The sequence below is a fragment of the Erinaceus europaeus genome, chromosome 3 (genome assembly GCF_950295315.1).
Source record: "Erinaceus europaeus chromosome 3, mEriEur2.1, whole genome shotgun sequence".
Taxonomy (NCBI): Eukaryota; Metazoa; Chordata; class Mammalia; order Eulipotyphla; family Erinaceidae; genus Erinaceus; species Erinaceus europaeus.
Genome location: NC_080164.1, coordinates 116,658,787 through 116,684,426, shown reverse-complemented (window position 1 = coordinate 116,684,426; position 25,640 = coordinate 116,658,787). Strand labels below are relative to the sequence as shown.

The 25,640-nt window shown below is 41.1% G+C and overlaps 1 protein-coding gene across 12 annotated transcripts in view; it reads right to left on the bottom strand.

Annotated features, from left to right (window-relative positions):
* Positions 1–25,640, bottom strand: part of PTPN13 (protein tyrosine phosphatase non-receptor type 13) — a 220,297-nt gene that overhangs the window by 73,785 nt on the left and 120,872 nt on the right. For 9 of the 12 annotated variants that reach the window (XM_060187764.1, XM_060187766.1, XM_060187767.1 and 6 more), the window contains 10 exons: positions 20,654–20,728; positions 20,369–20,543; positions 18,176–18,329; positions 17,781–17,919; positions 15,017–15,169; positions 13,360–13,542; positions 9,089–9,251; positions 4,488–4,908; positions 4,214–4,311; positions 2,031–2,087 (listed from right to left, as the gene is read on the bottom strand). In XM_060187764.1, the coding sequence (XP_060043747.1) occupies positions 2,031–2,087; positions 4,214–4,311; positions 4,488–4,908; positions 9,089–9,251; positions 13,360–13,542; positions 15,017–15,169; positions 17,781–17,919; positions 18,176–18,329; positions 20,369–20,543; positions 20,654–20,728 (1,618 nt within the window). The remainder of the gene's footprint in view (positions 1–2,030; positions 2,088–4,213; positions 4,312–4,487; positions 4,909–9,088; positions 9,252–13,359; positions 13,543–15,016; positions 15,170–17,780; positions 17,920–18,175; positions 18,330–20,368; positions 20,544–20,653; positions 20,729–25,640) is intronic. The other 3 variants (XM_060187773.1, XM_060187774.1, XM_060187775.1) reach the window with 1 other exon arrangement.

The window sequence follows — 25,640 nt, the reverse complement described above, 5'->3', positions numbered from 1 at the left end:
GGGACACTTCCAATGGAGGGGGGATGGGATATGGAATTCTGGTGGTGGGAATTGTATGGAATTGTACTCCTCTTATCCTACAATCTCGTCAATCATTATTAAATCACTAATTAAAAAATTAAGCTTAAGGTGCCAAACGGTAATGTGCCTAGCTGAGTGCACATGTCATAATGTGCAAAGACCTGAGAGTGCTAGCCCCTGGTCCCCACCTGCACAGGGAAAGCTTCACAAGTGGCAAAGCAGTGTGGTGTGCATTATCTCTCTCTTTCTCCTTTCCCTCTCAATTTCTCTGTCTCTACCCAATAAAGAAAAACCAGCTTTACAAAATTAAGCTTAGATTGCCACAAGCTTAATTTAACATTTACAAAGAGGATCCTTACTTTTCCCTCAGTGTATACCTCTTACATCAAACTTAAGACTTTGAAGGTAATACTAAAATATTTTTGGAAGAAAGCAATATTTTCTAGTAAAATCAACAACAACAAACTTTCTATCTATGACAATTAGAGTGACCGAATAAACTAAAGAAATGTACATGAGGGCAGGGGGAGATAGAATAGTGATTATGCAAAGAGACTCATGCATGAGGCACCAGTCCCAAGTTCTATCCCCAGCACCACAAGCCAGAGCTGAGCAACAGAGCTCTGGTTAAAATAATGATGATGGGGGGCTGGGCGGTGGCACAGCACATGCACATAGTGCAAGGACTGGCACAAAGATCCCGGTTTGAGCCCCCAGCTCCCCACCTGCTGAGGAGTTGCTTCACAGGCGGTGAAACAGGTCTGTAGGTGTCTATCTTTCTCGCCCCCTCTCTCCATTTCTCTCTGTCCTATCCAACAACAGCAGCAATGACAATAACAACAACAAGGGCAACAAAAAGGGAAAAAAAAAATGCCCTCCAGGAGCAGTGGATTCATGGTGCAGGCACTGAGCCCCAACCATAATGCTGGAGGCAAAAAAAAAAAAAAAGATGATGATGAAATACATGATAGTACATTCCAACTTTTCAATCCACTGGCATCTAGGTTACTACCCTTTCAAGCTGTCGGATAGTTTCTTTCCACAGCTTTTGCTTCTTTTCAGATTCCTTCCATTTACTTTTTTATTTTACTTATTCATTTATTTTATTTATCCACTTTCTTTCTTTTCTTTTTTTTAAAAGAGATTTCCTTATTTATTTATGAGAAAGATAGGAGGAGAGATAAAGAAACAGATATCACTCTGGCACATGTGCTGCTGGGGATCGAACTCAGGACCTCATGCTTGAGAGTCCAAAGCTTTACCACTACACCACCTCCTGGACCACACTTACTCATTTTCTTATTCACAGACAGAAACTGAGAGGGAAGGGGAAGGCAGAGAAGGACAGAAAAAGAGCGACACCTGCAGCCTTGCTTCACTGTTCGTGGATCTTCCCTCCTACAGGTGGGGGCCGGGGGCTTGTGCCTTGTGGCAGCATGTACATCCTGCCAAGTGTGCCACAGCTGGGTCCCTACAGTTTCCCTTAAATTATAAATGTCAACATTTAAGGCTTTCATATTCTCCCCATGTTATTTTAGGATTAAAGACTAAAGAATGTTTCTGATTGAGTTCTTGAGCTTCATCCTGGTCCTAACACCCAGTAGCCAACACTCTTGTAGTTCTCTGACCCTGTGGTTTTTCTTACCTGGCTCTTTCCTTCTCACACTTGTTCCTCAAGCTTATCTGCAAGCAAATTCTCTTATTCTGAGATCCAGATCACTCATCCCTTTAGAATAACTGCTTCTGTTTAGTCATCTCTTGCCTGTACTATTTCCCTAGCTTCCCAAGTAGTGTCCTTATCTTTACTTTGCCATTTCTCTAGTTCCTCAACAAGTCCCAGCATCACAACAGTAAAGATTACATCTCTCCTTTGATGCCAGTGGAAGGCCTGAAATTCCATCCTCAGCATGGAACTGAAAATTCTTTCTTATTAGGTGCGAGAATATCTTATAGGATACAAGATAAAAAGATATTATGGCAACAAGGGGAAAAGCATTTTGTAAACCTACCATTTTCTTTTAAGGGTACTTGGGATGAAGAATTTCCAGAATTATGCAAAGCCATTCCTGTGGTATAAATTAAATTATTAGACAGCTTGTAATGTTCAAGTACTAGATACAGAAACAATTTCTTCTGGTAAGTTAAAAAAAAATCAATGAAACATTAAGGGAGAAACATTATCTTCGATTTATACTCAGAAACGTGCCCCAATAGGGACACTATTTTTAATTTCAAAGTTCAGCATGTTGACTTTTTACTCAACAATTTATTCAGCATGTTTTGCAGAATTAATCTAAACACAAAAATGCCATTTCTGAAGATAATATTTTGATGTATGAGTGGTGAAAATGAGTTTCATTTTGTTTTCCCATGGGATATTCACCACTCTCAATCTGATATGCAGTGGATTTTTATGTTTGTCAAAGACTCCCATTTATAGAAGATACTTTGAAAAGCATTTTCTAAAAGGTGTGAGTCACTGGCTATCTTATGAAAACCCAGCTTTCTTTTAAGTTTTAACTGATTTTTAAAAAATTATTGGATAGAGACAGAGAGAAAGAGAGACACCTACAGCTCTGCTTTACCACTTGTGAAGCGACCTCCCTGCAGGTGGGCACCAGGGGCTTGAACCCAGGTCCTTGTGCACTGTAATTTGTGTGCTCAACCAGGTGCATGGCCACTACCTATAGGCTATATGTCCTACCTATATGTCCCCCATAGGCTATTTTTAACATATAAGGTTACTGACAGGATGAAATTATATATTTAGTCTGCTTTACATTATAACAAGCAACTTAAATAGATAACAGTATAAACCCAGAAAGTTGTGGAAGTCTATATTATATGGTAATGTTGTTCTCCCTAAACACTTATCACTACAGTGTGGAGTGATAAATCTTTTGACTTTACTTACTCTTCACACGCTCATTTTAACTACAGGATGAGAAAATCCATTGTAGAAAAGAGAAATCTGTGTTTTTGCTTTGTTTCCCCAGCTGAATTCTACTTGAGCAACAGTTTGAACCTCTGTGATTAAATATCTATTCTTGTGAGAGACCAATTCCCTTTGAAAAGTGTATTTCCCTTTTAAGGTGCATAAAACAGCAGGAAACCAGAACCATTTATTTTATAGTGTACTGTCTGTAAACACACACACACACACACACACACACACACACACCTTCTATATTAAAAGCCAACAGGCTCCAGTTATCAGGGACAATGTAAAAAACTAAACAGTCAACTAAGAATTTTTGTCTTCCTTGTGTGTATGTGTGTAGTCAGAGTCCTGGCTGTACACTATTTCACTGTTCTGGGCTGCTATTGTTATTAATAATATTCAGAGGGAGAAGGAGACACCGCAACACTGGGGCTTCCTCCAATGCCATAGCACCTTTCAGTTGTTGTCAGGGATCAACCTGGTCTGTGCAGAGGGCAAGAAAGGCACTCCACCTGGCGAGTGACTACTTCACAAGAAGATACTTAAGCACAGAGGTTCAAATCATTGTTCAAATAAAATTCAGCTGTAGTAGTAAAGCAGAACACAGATTCTAACCACCCACCATGAAATGATCTGTTTGTCAAAAGAATCACATGAATGCTCAGCTGAAAATCTCCCAAGTAAACCTTCCTTTTTGACAATACAGCTGGAACAGAGTTTGCTTATGCAGACTTGGAATTAAAATTCAGGGGAAAGGGGGTTGGGCAGTGGTGTACCTGGTTCAGTGAAGGTACTGCCATGTGCAAGGACATGGTTCACAACCCAGGTCCCCACCTGCGGGGAAAAGCTTCACGAGTGCTGAAGCAATGCTGCAGGTCTCTCTCTACCTCTTCCTTCTCAATTTCTCTCTGTCCTATCATATCACAAATAAAATTAAATAATAAGAATATATATATATATATATATATATATATAATCTTCAGAGAAGGCGGGCCAGGTCACAGTAGCACCAGGGTCAGCTTGGGTTCCGTTGGTGGGATCTAAGTGACATTCTGCATCAGAGAGCAACCACTGGTCCTACCAACTTTTGACTGGCCTTGGTGATTTCAGCAGCCTCAAACAGGGTACCCATGAACAGCCTTGGCTATCAGGACAGAGAACCCCACATTCATTTCTGGGCATTTAACAGCATCTTGTTCACTTGGCTGCGTGGTGGTGGGAAGGAGAGAAGGTAAGCGTGTTGATGCTGACCTATGACATATTCTTGGCCAGGGTCTTCTAAGGCTGAGGAGTCTGATTCCTGCTTCCTCCTTGCAGGGCTTCTATTTAAACTCGCCACAGACTTTGAACTAAAAGGAGTGGGGTGGGGGGGCAAGGCAGGGAGAGGGGGAGGTGTCAGTGGACAAAAAGAAATATATATATACACACGGTGAAAATAATAGCACAGCAAAGACAAAAGCCAACATATGAAATGCCGTGTACACAGAGGTGGGCAGGGCCCAGTGTGGCGGGTGGGAACTCTTACTCATGAAGCTTCGTGCCTCCTGCCTGAGGCTCGGTGCCAGCCCTGGCCGTCAGCTGCACCTGCTTTCCTGCCAACTCTGCTGCCACGGTGGGTGCTGGGGGCTCCTCGGAAGCAACGACATTCTTCCGGTGAGGATACAGAGAGGCCTGACTGAGATCGTGGTAGGATTTACTCATCCCTCTAGGCTTTTCCTCCCAGGAGGCTCTGTCGCTCTTCTCCCGGGCACCGCTCTGTAGGGGCTGGTAGAGCGACAGCTCCGAGCAGGACAACCTCTTGAGAATCTCGGCCTGGACTGACAGGGGTCGCACGGCCATCCTGGTGAGGGTGCTGCTGGCCAGACTGCCAGTGCTGATGGCGCGTCCCAGATTAAATCCTCTAACGGACTCTGCTTGCAGGTTCAGGCTCCTAAACGAAGCTCTCTCTATAAGGAAACAGGATTGCTTTACACACCAGGGGCAACAACACTGCAGGAGCTCTGAGAGAGTCATTTCAGTCAAGAGAACACAGCATGCAGTTGTTACCCTTCTGGATGGCCGGCAGGCAGGGGACACTGCCCACATATGCCTACCCATAGCTAAGAAACAAAACGCTGGGAGGTCCTGGATTTCAGGCCATCCTACCACCCCTCAGCTTCCTCACCCAGGACATCATCAGTGTTCCCTGCCTCGGCAAAGGCTTCTCTTGGTCTAATAATGTTCTACATTACAAGTTCTACATGGCAGGTTCTATTTAGAAAATGAAAATGGTTTCTGGCAGAGAAATTTTCAACCCTAGTAGTAACACTGTGAAACATCAGTATCCAAGGCTGGGGAGGGGGAGAGGAAGGACCTGCATAGGCCAGCAGGGGAAAACATGTCTGAAGGTCGGAACTGTGCAGAGGACAGCTTGGCCCAGAAGTAAGCTCTAGATTAGTGTATTTTTAAGAACTCTGAGCATATTGTGGCAATGGCTTCAGAAGTGTGTGGATATTGGCAATGTCACAATATTATGCACTCTAGAAAGGTAGACTGGGTGCTGGGTGGTGGCTCACAGCATGGAATGCACACATTACCATGTTGAAAGACCTAGGTCTCCACCTGCAGAGGGGGAGCTTCATGAATGGTGGGGCAATGCTGCAGATGTCTTTTTCTCTTTCCTTCTCCCCCTCTTTCACCCTATTAAAAAAAATGGTTGCCAGGACTGGTGGAGTTGTGCAGGTGCTGAACTCCAGCTCCAGTAGTGGTAGCAAAAAAAAAAAAAAAAAAAAAAAAAGAAATGAAAGAATATGTTGTATAAATGGTATTTAAATAAACTGCTACCAAAAGAGGGTGGGGGGCTTCTGGGCCCATGAGCTAACTCACTGGACAGGGCATATGCCTTGTCATGAGTATAGCCTGGGCAAAAACCCCAGCACTATATTGGAATGCTATGACACCAGGGACACTCTGTGTGTGTCTGTACGTCTCTCTCTCTGATATACAAAGGAGTGAAAAAGTCATCCCAGAAGTGGTGAAATTTGTACATACATGAGACCCTGGCTCTGAAAAGAAAAAAAAAAAAGCTATTGAAGCAAATCATTTTTTTGTTGTTATATCACTATTCCAATACCACCTTCTACCTACCTCACTCTGTGACTTAACTGAGGCATAAGAGCTGTGTCAGAATCAAATGTCATTTATTTGTCTTAATCTCATTTTTTTGTTTGCTCTGTTAAATAACAAAAGCAAGGGACTCTTTAGGTTTAAAATCTATCCATCCCTAAGTATTCAGATTTTTCTTTTTAGAGGCTACCTTTAGAAGCACTTCAGAACAAGAGTTTGGTCATTCTGTTTTGAGAGAACCAATGCTGTGATGTGCTTCAACATCTGTGGCTATTAACAAAATTCCTGCATCACAGAACGTTAGCATCAAGATCTCTTTATGTAAATGAAGGGCCAGGAGCACGAATTTCAAATGATTCAGATGTTCATATCATCCACACCACATGCCCTCTTCTCCAACAGTCCCCCCTCACCCCTTCCACACCAATCCTGTGCTACACTCTAAATATAGCTTGGCCACAGTTGCCAAAAATTCCTTTTAGAAAGAATGTGACAGAGGATTACTCAGATGTTGAGTTTCTGCTTAATTAGTCTCCACACTTCCAGGAGTATTAGTAATCAGTACTCCACCTCAGAAGTAAAGAGTTAGGGAAATAGTGAGAGTTTTTAATAGGTACCAGGCTGAGTTTGAATAAACATGCTTTGCCATGACCAAGAAAATTCAACATTCTTTCTCTGATGTAGAAGGGAAGGCCAAGTTCAAGAAACACAGTAACCGGGGGTGGGGGGAAGACGTTGGTTAAATAATTTCCAGAATGAATTTAAAATAAAATCAGATTTTTTTTTCCCTAGCACAGGCTTGCTTTCCCTTTCTTTCTTTCTTTCTTTCTTTCTTTCTTTCTTTCTTTCTTTCTTTCTTTCCCTCCAGGGCTATTGCCGGGGCTCAGTGCCTGTACCACTAATCCACTGGTCCTGGAGGCTATGTTTTTCCCTTTTGTTGCCCTTGTTTTTTTATTGTTGTTGTGGTTATTACTATTGTTGTTATTTATGTCGTTGTTGTTGGATAGGACAGAGATAAATGGAGAGAGAAGGGGAAGACAGAGAGGGGGAGAGAAAGACAGATACCTGCAGACCTGCTTCATTGTTTGTGAGGCGACCCCTTTGCAAGTGGGGAGCCAGGGGCTTGAACCGGGATCCGTACGCCAGTCCTTGCACTTCACACTATGTGCAGTTAACCCACTACACTGCCGCCGACCCCCCCAACATTCTTTCTAGTTTCTTTTTACTCTGAGAGCTGCGTTTAATTAAAGACACAAAACTGAGTCTTACATAGGTTCACTGATTAGAACATACCTCTAACCTAATGAATCTTCATCCTAGAGGGAAAATGTAGACCAAAGTTTGGTAGAGTAAGAACAGCTCGCTAATTTAGGTTACATTACTTTTATTTTATTTTATTTTTTTCTTTAAAATTGGGACTTTGTTAGGAAGTGAAACTCCTGGAATGGAAGTAGAGACTACCATGAAAGGAAAGGTCTCACTCGAGTGATGAGGGTGAAGGGTTGGCAATCCATGCCTGATGTCTCTGTACACAGTCTGAGGTGAAGCATGCTGAGATGGTACTCGTTGCATTGATTAGATTGGAATCAGTGGATGCAACATCATTTCGCCTGACTTGAGAGAAGCATGCAGGGAAGTGAGCCCCACCCCAGAGGTTTACATTTCTTTAGTAAACATATCGGGGACTTTGCTATTCAAACTCATTCATAACCTTTTCTTAAAATATCACATATGTCCACAGGTTGAGCTCACACAACAGCTACTCACCTGTTCTGCTTCTCTCACCTGCAAAGGACCCACCAGGATGGGAACAGGCCCTGGTAGCATGAGTCCTCATCCTGATACTAGGCATTCAGTTTGGATCTTAAAAGCCTCACTAGTTCCACACTTGGTTTGCAAATCCATACACCCACACTTGCTCCACTGCATGGACAAAGACATTGAGACTCCACAAAGTCAGCTTCCCTAAAGAAATTCATCTTCTACTATTACTGCTATCACCATCACTATCATTAGAGGTAGAAGTGGTAAAAATAAATATATCTAGATAGCGAGAGTAACAACAATTATGTACTCAATAGTTACTTCTTTCCAGGCTCTTTCTAATGTCCTTTCCATGGTGAAGAATCCCCTCCCTTCCATGTCTGCAACATTCATTATCATTGTCATTATCATTATCATATAAAAGGTGAGACAGAGAGTGGTAGTGAGGGAGTGATAAGTAGAGAGATACTTGCAAGGCTACTTCACCACTTGTGAAGCTTCCCCTCTGCAGGTGGGATGGGGGCTTGAAACTTCTACCTGGTGTACCACTACCAGGCCCCTGTTTGTTATATTTCTCTCAGCTAGAAAACCCTTATTAATCTTTAACCTATTAAAAATTAAAAAAAAAAGATTTTAGTGAGTGAGAAAGATCAGAGCACTGCTCAGTTCTGGTTATGGTGGTACTGGAGATAGAACCTGGGACCTCAGAGCCTCAGGTATGAGAGTCTTTTGCCCAGCCCTAATTAATTTTTACCCCTTTCATAATTCACTTCAATAGCAACCACTCAAATGCTCCAGAAGCTGATCTCTGTTTCCTCTTTTAGTGTAGATAAGTCTGTGTGATATAACCTGTTATTGCAACCTCAGTCGTCTTGTGTTTTTGTTTCACATACCTTAAGTCTGACCTTCCCCAACAGCATGGACACTTACTGTAAGTTGAGAGTTTGACTATCTTTTGTTTGTAGCAGCTAGCCTATTGCTAGGCAAACAAACAAACAAACAAACAAATTAAGCTACCCCCCCCCCCCCAGCTATCTTAATGGGCACATTCCAGACTAATCTGGGGTGCTGGTTTCAACACAAGCATGAAGTTGAAATTTCAGCTTCAGTTGTGACGCCTGTTGAAGTCAGACAGAATCATGGTGTAGTTACATACCTTGTGTGTCTTTCATATTAAACATTACATATTACCAACTTGTGGCCAAAGCCAAAAATGCAAATACGCTGGGGTATCTGGCAGAGTCTGTGTCTCCTTACCAATGTCCTGCGTGTCCTGGTTGCTCTGCCGGGCTCTCATCTGCAGCTGGAACTTGTGTTGGGCAGAGCAGAGCTGGAGCAGATACTGGCATACCTTACTATTGTCTGTCTGGAAGGCATGCTTTATTCCGTCTGAGGTGTTCTGCAGGGTGATTTTCTTTTTCTACAATCAGGAGAATTCATAATTAGGAAGTTTGCCATCACTTTGTTATATGACCAAATTCTGGAAACAATAATATCTGAGATATGGGGGCGAGTGGTGGCATACCTGACTGGGGAGCAGACTGGGCTGTTGGAAAGTCATAATGTATCTTTCTATGGGTCATGACCTTTCTGACAGTAAACTGTACAAGGACCCTGGTCTCCACCTGCAGGGGGTGGAGGAATGGGACTTCATGATTGGTGATGTGGGTGTCTTTCTTCCTCTCTCCCTCTCAACCTCCCCCTTCCCTCTTGATTGTTCTCTGCCTCTAACAAATAAAATAAAGTAAAATAACTAGAGTTATTATTTATATATTCGATGATCTACATAAAATTCCTTGTTATTACAAATTATGGAAATGAGGCTAATATTTGCCACTTCAAAGTTGGGGAGTTAGTTCAACTTATTAGAGGCCTGAGGCAGCAGGTTCAACCCCTGGTACCACTTTATGACTCAGTTGAGCAGTGCCCTGGTCATCTCTCTCTCCCTCTCCTCTCTCCCTCTCCTCTCTTACACTCTCTTCTAACCTATGAACATATAAATCTTTTTAAAAACTGTCATTTTAGACAATAGAATAAATTAGACTATATGCCAATTATCAGTAAGTGGAAATAGTTCTCTTTAATGAGATCATTACTTTAGGTGTACTATAGTACTTTCAAGTACCAGTACTATTTGAAAAAGAAAGTCACAGAAATATGTGTCAATTCTCTTGGGTAAAGAGAATCAACTTAAAAAAAAAAAAATGAAAGAATTGAAAAAGATTGAAAGAACTTTTTTTTTTTTTTTTTTTTTGACCAACGCTGAGATTCAGATGAGAACTGTGGTAGTATGAAGGACCAGGCTGAAAGCTGTGGGAAGGGTAAGTGCTGTAATGGCTCAAGATAACATAACCACTGGGCTGAGAGCTGAAATGGTGGCAGGGCTTGAGAGAGTGAGCCCCATCAAACTCAGGGAAAGGAGAACCACACGCTAGTTTAATTTCCTTGGTGTTTCCAGAAGAAACTATGGCTTTTTGTTTAAAAGTACATCCTAAGAGGTTGGGGCCTATGTCAGGAGGCTTAAAGTGATCCTCAAGCCTTTAAAAGCCAGCCCTTGGGGAGACAGTAAAAGACTTTCATGCCTAAGGCTCCAATGTTCCAGGGTCAATTCCCAGCACCACCATAAACCAGAGTTGAGATGTGCTCTGGCATCCATAATAATGATAATGATGATGATAGTAATAATAACACTAACAACAACAATAGCAGCCCTCAACAGGCCAGGGATATAAGAATAGGTTTCTGGAGAACTGCTTCAGTTTGATTAGGTTCTGCTGTTCTTTTGGGTGCTACTGAGGGAATTCTCTCCACTTCGTGATCACCGTCTTCACATGTGGAAAAGGACGTAGAAACTTCAAATTTAGTAGGTTCACAAAAAAGAACAGAAACAGAGTGAGCTCAATCACACTGGTGCCATTTCCATCATTTCTACTCTTACTTGTCTATAAGTTTAAAATTGATGTTTGTTTACATACATAAGTTTACTTAAAATTATTTAATATCTTTATTTATTGGATAGAGATTGCCAAAAATTGAGAGAAGGGGGAGATACAGAGAGACACCTATAGCCCTGTTTCACTACTTGTGAGGCTTTACCCCTGCAGGTGGGAACCAGGGGCTTGAACCTGGATCCTTTCACATTGTAACATGTGCACTCGACTAGTTACACCACCATTTGGCCCTTTCTTTAAGAAACTTTTCTACTCATAACTGTTAACAGAAGACCAATGCCATATGCTATCTATCAAATCCAGTTACACAAATTAAAACAAAGAAAGATGATAAAGTTCTGCCTAGATCTTGGGGCCAATGAAATATCTAGAACCTCATTTGTTTCAAAAAAAGGATATCAGCAATTATCAGAGATGAAAAGGATATAGCAGCACCTAATTAGAATACTGGTTATCAGTAGGTTATCTACTTATTCTTCACTTGGGGATCTTTCCTCCCTAGCAAACATACCTTTTATGGGGGCCGGGTGGTAGCACACTGGGTTAAGCACACATAGTACAAAGCACAAGGACCTGTGCAAGGGTCCCAGTTCAAGCCCTTCACTCCCCACCTGCAAGGGAAGTTGCTTTACAAGTATCGAAGCAGGCCTGCAGGTGTCTGTCTTTCCCCCCTCCTCTGTCAATTTCTCTCTGTCTTATCCAATAAAAATGATAAACATGTGCCAGGAGTAGTGTAATCAGAGTGTTGGCACTGAGCCAAAGCAATAACCCTGGAGGGGAGAAAACCATACCTTTTATTATCTTTTATAAATTAAAGATACAGAGAGATATAAACAGGTGTGTGTGTGTAGGAAAAGAGAGGATATGCACCAAAGCTTCCTTCAGTGTGGTGGGGGCTGGACTCAAACCTGGGACCAGCATTTTAGAAACATAGATAAGACAACTCTATGGTCTGGGCAACTCTTAAACGGGCCCAGTCCAAATGAAACTGAACTGTGAGGGTGTTAGTTGTCTCATAATTCTAGAGAATTAAGGTGGATGGGGGCCACGTGGTGGTGCACCTGGTTAGTGCACACACTACAGTGTGCAAGTACCAAGGCTCAAGCCCCTGGATCCCACCTGCAGGAGCTTCAGAAGTAGTGAAACAGGGCTGCTCTCCCTCTCTATCTCCTCCTTTCTGTCTCAATTTCTCTCTGTCCCTATCCAATAAAATAAATAAATAAGGTATGTAACTTGATATAGAAAACAAATCACATTTTTTAGAATTCCTGGTACCAAGCAACAAAGAAAGAAGAAAGTGTCTCAAAGGAAGAATGCATGACAAGAGAGGCCCTTTGACTTAGGGTCATAAATACCAGGAGCAGAGGAAGGAGGAGGAGATTTAGCATGGAGGAGAAGGTGGAGGAGGAGATGCAGGTTGAACTGAGCTGAGCAGATGGGTCCTGACATCTACAGCAGCAGGGGGAGAAACAATGCCTCCAGGTGGAGGGGAAGCAGTTTTGTCATGGACATTGCTTCTCTGAGTGTTTCTCATTATCTCTAATTTAAGGCAATAAAATCCCACTTTCATTTGAAACAAAAATAAAACAACAACAAAAACTCAGGAGTCCTGTACATGGCAAAGCAGCACACCATCCAAGTGAACTACATCTTCAACCTGAAGCACACTTTTAAAATGCTACTAAGTAATTCACAAGAATGTGGAACTCCATAATAGTAAATATGTACGGTTTTGAAGCAAACTGCAAGACTAATGGATTCTAAGTATCAACTGATAAGTTATGTAAGAAATGTGCCCTGGGGAATTCAGCTACCAGAGAAGAGATGGTCAAAGGGAGCTTTTTCCATTTCAAAAAAGGTTAGTAAGTAAAAGAAAAGAAGAGCGAGAAATATCTGCACCTACTTTTTATTTACCTTTAGGACCTGCCAATTGCATTTCAGTGTTGAGATATTCCAACAATTTCCAAAATAAAAGTTAAGAATGTGCACTTCACCCTTTTGTCCACATGGTTTTCTGGAAACTACTTCTCCAATACTAAGACCTAAAACTGGTCTATAAAAGTCAGTAAATCTAAAGGTCACTGAGGTTCAAATAAAGTTGTTGTGAGAACCAACTATTACTGAACTAAACAGAGTTCACCAAGGTTAAGATAATTATCTAAAATATATTTAGAGGGGTTTTCCATGTGAGGAATTAGTACCCTAGAATTAGTTCTGAATTAACAGAGAAGGCAACTTGGTTGCAATTTAACAGAGGTTAATTGAGCATATAACCAGCTAGGAATGTATAATATTCTTTAAAATCCTCTTGAGAAAAGTGAAAAAAATAAAATCTCAATAGTACTTTTTACAACTAAGAGATAAATAATACTGGGAAAATCAGCCCGACTCAATAAGAGGGTCTTAAAGTTCCTTCAAGTGGACTGCTATGTCACATCTGAAACTGACAATATCTGTTTAAAAATAATATAATATGGATGGATGGGAGGGTCTGAGATATTTAATATGGGTTTACAACAGCAAAAATAGACATACAGAAAATACAGCATGAGTTTACAATAGTTAAAACAGACATACAGAAAAAGAAATCTTCTTGGTTTCTCTCCATGGAAATCGAAGGACTAATGTGCGAATTCCATTGTGAACTTCAAACACAAGGACACCTTTGGAACAGACTCCAAGCAATATTCCAGTTTGGGACTTTTTCTCAGGGTGCACCCGATGAAAATGAACTCCATATTCTGTCAGTCTTTGGCAAACCTGTTGGGACAATACCATATCATAGCCACATACCTTAGTCCAAATATGACGTAAAGATGCAGACTGTTGTAATGCAGTTTGATGTGAAAGGGACAGTCCTTTTCAACAAATACTCTTGGAGCAACTGGAGAGCCACATGCTAGAAACAGCAGTTCTCAGGCCTTACTTAATCCAACATAAGACCCTAAAAACAATAAAACCTGGAGAATCTTTCTGACTTTGGTAGGACAAAGCGTTCTTTGGAGGAACATATAAAACAGATTTATTTGAAAAAAAAAAAAAAGAATGTTTTTCAAAGGCAATAAAATACATAGATTCTGAAACTTAGGAGAGTATGTTAAAAAGATAAAAAACTTAGGGGTTTTAATAAATTTAAAAAAAGATAAAAGACTTAGATTCAAAGTTGCTAAAGTTAAAGGAAAAAGGAACGACAAAGTACACCATTAGAAGAATGGCAACCTGCTTTGCATTAAGTTATGCATAGCTACAGAGGTTGGATGCATTGTTCACACTGTTACTGGAAACAAAATTTCAAGTACAAGACTGACTGTAAATTCCCACGCAAAATATACCTGTGTTAATTAACAGAACTTGATGTTTACTTCCTGCAGGTATAAAAATGCTGTAATGAAGGAAAGCTGTAAGTACATAATTTAATCCCTTTAAGTGCAAACAGTTTAAACACCCTTGCGACTCTCTTTCCTGATAAGAATCCTAGATTGAAGCTGGTGTGAGTCTGTGAATGAAACCCCTTCATAGATACTTGGAGGGCTAAAGAACTTGGCTCCTTTCAACATGGAGCAGAAAATGGAAGGCATACTGTTACATTCTGGGGGAACTGAAACAGGAGAATGCTCTGAAAGTTTCCTTCTTATCATAATACTATCTTGCGTTTGCTATTTAGGTTTGCACAGAACTAATTTTCTTGACCATAATGCACTACTATTTATCTGAGATTGTATAGCAAGCTTTTGACAGACTAGAAGCATAAACCATTTTGTCTGACCCACTTCCTATATGTGAATTATTACAGATGACATTTATTGTGAAGACCAGGTTTAGAGGTTTAGTTGAATTTTGAGCCTTTTAAGATGGAATAAGAAAAAAAAAAAAAACAGTTCTAGGATCAGTATGAACCTACCTTTCATAGTCAGGCAGTCATCAAATCCAATCATTTCTTTATAATGTACCTTGATTCTGAGAATACAGACTAGGCTAAAGGCTTATCACGCACAATTATGGGTTCAAAGCATAGTTCTGCATCCTTTGGGAAAATGGCATTTCCTCTTTGGGATTTGGTTTTCTCTTTTACAAAATGTGAATTAAAATGCTATGGTTTTAATTTAGAAATAAATGAGAAGATAGAATACAAATACATATTATGAGTTCTTGGTGCCTGAACTCTCTTGCTTGACACCTCTTGCTTACTTTGGAATAGATACAAAATCTATCATTAGTGATCCTTCATACTTACCTTTAAGAATTCTAGCTCTGTCTCCTTCTCAGAAGCTCCCACATAGGTATTATGCAATTTGGGTAACTCTTCTTTAACATAGGATAAATCAAGTTTCTCCATCACTCTGGGAGGTAAGTAATGTTCCAATCTAAAATATGACATCCCATGAACCTGGAAGAGAGAACATTTTTTTTTTTAAATTTTAAAATGGAGACACTGACAAGACCATAGGATAAGAGGAGTACAATTCCATACAGTTCTCACCACCAGAACTCTCTATCCCCCCCCCCCCACTTCTTTATCCTTCTGGGAGTATGGACCCAGGATCATTATAGGGTGTAGAAGGTGGAAGGTCTGGCTTCTGCAATGGCTTCTCTGCTAAACACGGGCATAGGCAGGTCAGTCCATACTCCCAGCCTAGAGAGAACATTTTTGTAAGCAATTCTGTTTACCTTCTTCCTCCTATATCAGAGTTCCTGTCTAAATCAAGAGACAGGATGCTTCTCTTTAGATTTCATTCTGAAGGAACAGGGAAAGTGAAGAGGCAGTATGCAAAGCTTGCATGCAAGAGGCCTCTGGTTCAATCCCCAGGACCACCCATCTAGAGCTGTTCTTTGATTAAAGAATAGACCTCTGGGGGTTGGGCGGTAGACACTAGGTTAAGTGCACAGTGTGAAGCACAAGGACTCCTGCAAGGATCCTGGTTTGAGCCCCTGGCTCCCCACCTGTAGGGAGGTTGCTTCACAAGCAGTGGAGGTCTGCAGGTGTCTATTTTACTTTCTCCCTCTGTCTTCTCCTCTCTCCATTTCTTTCTGTCCTATTCAACAACAACAATAGCAGCAGCAGCAACAATAGTAACAATAACAACAGAATGGGGAAAAAAAGATGGCCGCCAGAAAGTGGATTCGTAGTGCAGGCATGGAGCCCCAGCAATAATCCTGGAGGCAAAAAAAAAAAAAAAGAAAGAAAGAAAGGAAAGTAGAACTCTCTCTGAGGTGGGTGTTTCAGAGACAAGTACATCAGTGTTTCTCTTTTATTCAATGAAGAAGAATGACTGACTAGATTGGCAAGCTGGGGCCAGATGTCCAACTACTGTTGAGGGGTTAATGTGAAGGGTGTTGCTTGAACAGGAGTTTCCCACACTTGCTTCTTCTTAGGTCTTGTCATCTGGCTGCAAACAACTGATCCTTATAGAATGAGCTATCAGCCTCTGAGCTCTTCACCATATGGATCCAAGTAGTAGATAACTTCTCCAACACTGATTTGTTGGCAATCCCTTACATCTACTGTCTAGTATCTACTATCTTTAGGGTTTAAGAGAATAAAGTTAAGGGCTGGCTTGCTCTCTCTCTCTCTCTCTCTCTCTCTCTCTCTGGCAGAGCACTGCTCAGCTCTGACTAATGATAGTGTGGGGGATTGAACCTGTTATGCTATCTCCCCCACACAGAACCAGATATCTGGAAATCCTGAAGCAGGATAATTTTAAACTGGGAAACAAAAAAGGAAGTTTCACACTGTAAGATTTCATATATCCAGTGTACACAAGGAACTTGGTTGTTTTGGGCATCAAGCTTTTCTAGCAAACCTCAAAAAATATTTCCAGAATGAACAGTAACAACCTCAATCAGGTCTAGTCTTTGGTGAGATTATTGGTAAGAACCTGAGGTCTGGAGATTCCAAATCTCATCTGTTAAGGTTTTACCTTTAGATTCCTGATTATTAAACTTTTTTTTTCCTGCTTTACATCTTAATGCTTTTCAGCCACCAAATTGCAGATGCTTCAATGACACCAACCTGTCTTCCCTGGGCAGACGACCTCACCAATATGGAACCCAACCTCTCCAGAGTCTTACCCTACTAGGGAAGGACAGAAATAGGCTGGGAGTATGGATCCACTTGCCAATGCCCATATCCAGTAGAGAAGCAATTACAGAAGACAGACCTTCCACCTTCTACACCCCATAGTGATCCCGGGTCCATACTCCCATAGGGTTAAAGAACAGGAAAGCTTACAATAGAGGGGATGGGATATGGAACTCTGGTGGTGGGAACTGTGTGGAATTGTACCCCTCTTAGCCTACAGTATTGTTGATCATTATTAAGTCAATAAAAAATAAAAATAAGGGTGGGGGTAGATAGCATAATGGTTATGCAAAAAGACTCTCATGCCTGAGGCTCCAAAGTCCCAGGTTCAATCCCCTGCACCACCATAAGCCAGAGCTGAACAGTAATCTGGTGTATCTCTCTGTGTCTGTGTCTTTCTCTCTCTTCATATCACTCAAAAATAAAAAAATAAACATAATACTTTAAAAATAAAAACTAAAAACAAATAAATACATACATCTTAAAAAAAAAAACCCAGAGGGCTGGCAGCTGGCATAACCCACACTACTATATGCAAGGACTCAAGCCCAAGGACATGGCATGGGAGCACCTGCAGTAGGGAAGCTTCACATGCAGTAGAAGGGTACTGAGGTGCTTCCCTTCACACCACCCCCCATCTAGAAGAAAAGTGAAAAACAAAAAAACAAACAGCTATTGGGAGTGGTGCGTGGAGTCATGCAGACATTGAGTCTCAATAATAACCCTGGTGGCAAAATATAAAATATTAAAGATATAAGAGCCCATGCACATGGCACAGATTGAAGCCTGGTCCCCGCCCATCACTCTGAAGGAGGCTTTGGCACTGTGGCTTCTTTCTCTATTTCTCTCGGTCTCTATCAAACAAGAGAACCAGAGAACCAAATGCAAGAGTGGTCACAGAGGACAGAGCAGAACCTACCTCTGGCTGGTAATCTCCATACTCAGCCTGGAGCGCCAAGGACGCCAGCAGCAGAGAAGTCTCGTCGTCGCAGTGCACCCTCTCCTCCAGGATGTCTTTCCGCAGCTGGAGGTAGTACTGGTGACAGGTCAGCGCGTGCCTGGAACAACCAGCCCATGTCAATACGGTACAAGGCTTCTGAGCTTGAATCTCAGAGTGATCATATTCATTCTCAACCTGTAAGTTTTGTTTCCAAGATGATTCACTGTGGAAGCTTTTAAGAAGCAAGGATTTATAAACACTGCTGAAGGAAACGCTTGTTTCATGAGACGGAAGGGATTGTTACTGCCCAGAATCAGGAAACCAAAGAGAGCAGGGGCCAAAAGGGAGAAAAGCAGACACTCTGGCATACTCACTGTATCAGGCTAGCGTCATCCATGAAAAATTTAATTCGGAAAAACAGAGTAAAGTGAACAGCAGCTTTGCTCTTTTTCTTTGGTTCTTCTTTCCATCCCTCTGGGGCTACTTTGGTTAATTTTAAATCAGGATCGATGAAGAAATACTCATTATCTAGGACAGAATGAGAAAAGGTTCAGATAAACACAAGGAAGAAGGGAAAAAAAAAAAAGAAAGAAAGAACATTTTTCTGTGTTCTTCGATTTGAGGCCGGATTTGTTTTCATGGGGAATGAAATGAGATGGTGTGAACATGGCATGGAGCTCGGAGACTCAGCACATGAACAGGAGGAAAAATGGCTCCATCTGACAAATGCAGGACAGTTGAGCCGGGTGTGTGCTTCCTGGACTATATATAGCATGACCCAAACTCCAGACTTTGCTCCCGCTGCACTGAGGAGACTCCCTTTATCTCTCTCTGCTCTTGTTTTCATTAATTTATGTTTTTAATTGCCACCAGGGTTAATGCTGGGGCTCAGTGCTGGCACTATGAACCTGCCACTCTTCATGGGCATTTCTCCCTCTTCTATTTTATTTGGTAGGACAAAGAGAAATTGAGAGGGAAGCAGGAACTAGAGGGAGAGAACGAGAGACACTTGCAGCACTACTTTACAGCTCTTGAAGTGTTCCTTTCTCAGGTGGGGAACAGGGGCTCAAACCCGCATCCTTGAGCATGTATGCTTAACCAGTTATGTTACCAACACCCAGCCCCCTTCTGTCTCTTTTTTTTTCGATCTGGGAAAGTTATCCTGGAGCAGTAAATCCTTGGTGACAACAGAGGAAAGGGAAAGACACTGGGAAGGCGAGATAGTTCTCCTGGGAAGAGAGTTCACCTGCTTTGCCATGTGCACAACCTAGGCTTGAGCCCCTGATATACCACACAGGAGCACTATGGCACAGTGCTGTGGTATCTCTCTGTGAAAAAGTTAGCTGTGTGTGGGGGGAGTTGTTGGTAAAATAGTTCACTTGCTCAGTGAGTTTGTTTTACCATGTGCAGCACCCAGGTTTAAGCCCCTACCACACTAGATAAAGTTTTAGTGTTGTGGTGTCTCTCTCTCTCTCTTTAAGATTTTATTTATTCATAAAAAAGATAGGAGAGAAATAACCAGACATCACTCTGATACATATGCTGTCAGGGATTGAACTCAGGACCTCATGCTTATTAGTCCAATGCTTTATTCACCGTGCCATATCCCAGACCACTTGTGGTGTCTCTCTCATTCTATCTCTAAGTGACAAAGTCAGCCCAGAATAGTGACAGGCAATGACAGCAATAAGAATAATCAATAGTAATAAATAATAAATAATAATAAAAAGACACCATACAGATCTAGGAGAGTAAACTGGACAAGTTCATATGGTCATTCAAAACCAGGGTCCTCTGATGTAGTCAAACTTTTCCTACTAACCTAAGAGTGCATACGTAGCAACATTCCCCAGATATGAAAAATAAAACCTATTTTGAGAGCAATCTTAATGATCAAGTAGAGAGTATGCCCAGAGACACAGTCCACCTGGATGGGGAAGGGCAAGATGGTTTTAAACACTCAGTGGGGACATGTTCATTCAGTTACCAGTTCCCAGAACAAGTTTGGGCCTAATGGGCACAGACTGTTGAGTGAACAAGTCACCACGCATAGGACCCAGGTTCAAGCCCCTAGTCCCCACCTGCAGGGAATAAGCTTTGCAAGGGGTGAAGCAGTGCAGCAGGTGTCTCTCTTTCTCTCCTCCTCTTTATCTCCCCTTCCCCTCTCAAGTTTCTCTCTGTCCTATAAAAAATTAAATAAAAAAAAAAAAAAAAGAAAGGAAAAAAGGTTGCTATGGGAGGTGGATCTATCATGCAGGCAGTCTTTCCCACTAGGGAAAGAGAGAGACAGGCTGGGAGTATGGGTCGTCCTATCAATGCCCATGTTCAGCGGGAATCAATTACAGAAGTCAGACCTTCCACCTTCTGCATCCCACCAATGACCCTGGGTCCATACTCCCAGAAGGATAAAGAAGAGGAAAGCTATCAGGGAGGGGATGGGATACAGAGTTCTGGTGGTGGGAACTGTGTGGAGTTTTACCCATCTTATCCTATGGTTTTATCAGTGTTTCCTTTTTATAAATTAAAAAACAAACAAACAAAAAACAAAAACACAACTGCTGTGGTACCTTTGAGGGTGGCTAAGGCAAACAAATGGTGCTCCACTAGGCCAATGTGGGCCACAACCATATCAAACACATCTTTACACAGCGTCTTGGTATCACAGGTCAGCTCCAGTCTCTGCCCACTCAAAAGCATGATGTTCACTTTTCTTCGGTTATCCTCATTCTTCCCTTTCTTGGTCTACAATCAGAACAGAGAAGAAGTAAATTTTGTAAGAATTTAAACTGACGTTTACAAATTGTTCCTGAAATGATTTTCTAAAAGTGACACAGAGTGACTGTATTACTTACAAGGATAGACCGAGGCAGATCCAGTGATATAAAAGGTTCAATTGTCATTTTCACAAATTCTGGGCCGAAGAAATTCTGCAAATCACACAAACAGAAATCAACAGTTTCACTCATGGATTCTAGATCTTTCCTTAGGAAAAAAAAATTTTTTTACCAGCACCAGTAGCAGTAGTAGTAATAATGATTAACAACATATAATGAATGATAGTAGTTAACAGTGAGAACAACATATATGAAGTTGTAACATGAAAACTAGGTGGTCTGTGACAAATGTAGACACTTTCAAAAAATCAAAATGGTGGAACTTACCAAAAACAGGAGTGGAATGTGCCCGATACAAAGTATTTTTTCAATTTCATTATCTTTATTTACTTGATAGAGACAGCCAGAAAGGAATGGAGAGATAGAGAGGGAGAGAGTCACAGATAGCTGCAGCCCTGCTTTACCACTCATGAGGCTTTCCCCCTGCAGATAGGGACTGGGTTCTGTGTGCACTGCAACATGTGTGTTCAGCCAGGTGCACCACCACCTGGCCCCCTATCCTAAGTATTAAGGGAACTTTCCCTCAGCTTTATCTTTCTACCATTGAGGCCAAATATGGTTGCTTTGTACAATGTAAGTTTTTCATTTATGACCTAAATTTAAACTCTTAGAAAAAGTCTTAGTTATTGAAGCATTGAAGAATTACCCAGCTCTTATAAAAATTTGGTTTAATGTATCTGATGTGTGAAAGGAGTAAACAAATATTTTGGTTTTACAAAGTGGTATCCTTTCCCACCTACGAGGGTGAGGTTTCAAGTGTGGAGCAGCAGGGTTGCAGGTGTCTCTTTCTCTTTCTCTGTCTCTTTCTCTCTCAAACTTGCCTCAACCTCTATTTTACATAAAAAAAAGTCTCTTTCTCTCTCAAAGTTGCCTCAACCTCTATTTTACCAAAAAAAAAAAAAAAAGTCACTGGCAACAGTGGAGCTGTGCTGGCACTGAACTGCAGAGACAACCATGGCAGCAAGAAAAAATAAAAAAGAAAGTACTATCCAGTCTGTACTGAAACAAGTCATACTAAGTGGACTCTGAAGACAAAACAATGTATAATCATGTCCTTAGAAACTTATGGCATTATGTTTTTGTTGTAAATAGTAACAACTAGGGGTAATGCAGGTGTTACAGTGAAGTCTGATGTTGCTTCTACTTTTTCCTTTTACATCTTATAGCTTCAGGGGCTGGGGAGGGGGGGCGGTTAGAGGAGAGAATTGGCTTAAGAGACCATGTAAAATGAACAAGACTCCAGGTAGAAGTAGGTTTTAGAATTTACTGAAAGGTTATGTAAGGGGAAAGATAGAGCGAAAGTAGGACTAAGCTGAGGTCAAGTGGTGTGTGTGTTTGTGTGTGTGTATGTGTGTAACTCATGGAGGTTACTGGAATGTAAAACTTGTTGATTTCCTCTTGCATTTGGTTGCATAACTTCCTTGGGTTGCTTGATATAGGTTTTTTTTTTTTTTTTCCTGCCCACCTGAATTGAAAAATGTGGTAGATACTATTTACGTAAAAGTTTAAAATTAAGAGTCTGTTAATATTCAATGGTACAGCAGAATGTATTTTAAACAAGAGAGCAGGAAAAAAAATGTGAATGTTCTGCCATGGGAAGCAAAAACTTGAAACCTGATTACAGACTAAGTTTGGCAACAGGGAATGAACAAGTTAAATGGTAGCATCAAAGACAACTCAGAATAAAAGAATCAAAACTAGATGTTTTGAGAAAGAGTATGATTAATTAAACATGAAATTGATTCTTCAGATACCAGGACTTTTCCAATTGTAAAAACACAACCTGATATATGGCCCAGGAGGTGGTGAGGTGGATAAAATGCTAGGCTTAGAAGTATGAGGCCCTCCTTGGGAATAAACCTAAAATAGACCTACTAGCTATTTCCAAAATGGGGACCCCAAATCTTCATCTGAAATATTCCAGCTTTAGGTTCATGATTAGTCAACAATTGTATGGCTTTATATGTTAACTCTTTTTTAGCCACCAGGTTCCAGATGCTACCATGATGTCAACTGCCCTTCCCTAAGCAGACAACCCCACCATGTGTCCTAGAGCCCCACCTCCCCAGATCCCTGACCGACTAGGGAAAGAGAGAGGCAGGCTGAGAGTATGGATAGACCTTTCAACGCCCATGTTCAGCGGGGAAGCAGTTACAGAAGCCAGACTTTCCACCTTCTGCACCCATGGTGATCCATACTCCCATAGGGTTAAAAAAAAAAAAAAAAAAAAAAAAAGGAAAGCTATCAGAGGAAGGGATGGGATATGGAGCTCTGGTGGTGGGGATTGTACCCCTCTTATCCTTGTCAGTGTTTTGTCTTGTCAGTGTTTCCATTTTATAAATAAATTAATTAAAATTAAAAACAAAGAAAAAAAAAGTACAAGGCCCTCAGTCTAGTCTTGGGCATCTTGTGCCAGGGTAATCCTCTGGTATTCGTTTTCTCTATCATCTATCATCTATCTACCTATCTACCTATCTATCTATCTATCTATTTATCTATCTATCTAGTCATCTCTCTATCTCTCTCCCTCTGAGTCTGGTCTCCAGCATCTTTTGCCAGGGTAATGCTCTGGTGTTCGTTTTCTCTATCATCCATCCATCCATCCATCCATCCATCCATCCATCCATCCATCCATCCATCCATATCTATCTGGTCATCCTTCAATCTCTCTCCCTCTCTCATTGACAAATAAGGCTTTTAAAAGGCCATACCCTTCCTGCTCTTTTCAGAAAAAATTACCATTCATGACCAGTAGTTCAATTTTCTCTAGTCATTGAGAAAGCGCGTCTAGATAGCCAGTAGCTGATGGCCTAAAGAGGAAACCAGGGTATTAGTGGGATGACAAAACACAGTGGCATGTTTTCACAGTATAGAGGACCACTTATGACTCTCTGGTGAGTCAGAGTTTGGGATTAATCCCCTGAAACTATGATCCAGTAGAGAAAGATATATATATGTGTGCCCTTTATGCTTTGTGTGTAACTTTCATTATCAGAAGTACCTGCTATTTTGTGTGACATTCACTCTCAGCTTTCTTTTGACTAAGGCATTTGATCACTAGAATAAACTGATGAAGACTTATTGTGTTTCTTCCTTTTCAGTCTAAATAAATTCAGTCATTCTACTATAATTTAGTATTTGAAAAATGGGAGTTGCATTACAATTCCACATTTAAGGAAACTGGCACATTGACCACAAAGAGGTTTAAAAATTTAGCTCCATAGAGAAGCAAGACCTCCTACCTTCTGCATCCCATAAAAATCTTTGTCCGTGCTCCCACAGGGATAGGAACCTTCCATTATAGAGGATGGGATACAGAACTCTGGTGGTGGGGATCATATGAAATTGTACCCCTCTATCCCACAATATTGTTGATCCTTATTAAGTCACTAATAAAATTTTAAAAGTTAGCTACATAATGAAATTTCAGCAACAGAATTATAAGTCTTCTTAGTCATCATTTAATACAACACTTATCACTCAATATTATTTTTCCTTTAGAAAATTGAGGAGAATATGAATTCTACCAATTTCAGGGTATACAAATATGCCTTCAGTAATTCTTTGAATCAAATAACAGCAAATCAACAGAATAGGGCAATACTTTTTTTTAAGTGCAGAACTAAAAAAAAAAAAACACTCTAGTTCATACATGGACCATTTCATAGCTTTAAAAAGTATATGGGTTATGGGAGTCGGGCAGTAGCACAGCGGGTTAAGTGAACATGGTGCAAAGTGCAAGGACCTGTGTAAGGATTCCCACCTGCAGGGGAGTCGCTTCACAGGCGGTGAAGCAGGTCTGTAGGTGTCTACCTTTCTCTCCCCCTCTGTCTTCTCCTCCTCTCTCTATTTCTTCCTGTCCTATCCAACAATAACGACAACAAGAATAACTACAACAATAAAACAACAGGGCAACAAAAAGGAATAAATAAATAAATAAATTTTAAAAAGTATATGGGTTATATTTTGAAAGAGAAAAAAATAAACAAATATAAAAAATAATCCTTTAGGGTGGTGAAGCAGTGCTGCATTATCTCTACTGTCCCTTCTCTCTCTCTCTCTCTCTCTCTCTCTGTCTTTACCCTTCTCTTACAAAAAAGAATGGAAAGAAAAAAATTGGATTGATGAGACAGCTCAGTAATCATCTGTATCCAAGGGGCCTTGAGATCATTCCCTGAGTCTGTTTTTATCAGAGCCCTGCTCAACTCTGGCTTATGGTGGTACTATGGATGACTGGGACCTTTGGTGCTTCAGGCCTCAAGGTCTTTTTCATAACCATTATGCTGTCTCCCCAACCCTCTTTTTTTTCTTACTCATGTACATTTTAGTTTTGCCTTATGGTGGTGCCCAGAATTGAACTTGAAGCCTTGGAGTCTCAAGTGATAAAGTTTACATAGTGGCAGTACAACCTCCATGACTCTGTATTAAAAAAAAAAAAAAATGTGGGGGAGGTGGGAAGAGGTAAAGTAAAGGAATTTTATCCTCCAGATTTTTGTGCTCAAGGTCTCTTATTCCTTCAGCTTATATCTATTAACAAATGACTTGCATTTCTCTGAAAAACACCTACAGGATGGTACTGTCCATATGTGCAATATAAAGAATTAAAACCCTTGAAGCTGTGGGGGCTGTGTGTGTGTATATGTTTGTGTAAGGGTAGAGGGGAGTAAGTAGTCAAACTGTTGTTAAGACTTGTGAAAAGGGCTGTGAGACAACATAATTCTTCTTCTTCTAGCGTTTGCCTTTCTTCCGTAGCCAGTCAACAGCGTCAGGTTGAGCCTGATGTAAAGTTTCGAGACCTCCTTTGAATCTGGAGAGGTGGCAGTCGTTGACTATGTGGGTCATAGTCTGTCTGGAGCCGCAGGGGCAGTTTGGGTTGTCTCTGGCTCCCCAGCGATGGAACATAGCGGGGCACCTGCCATGGCCTGTTCGATAGCGATTGAGGAGG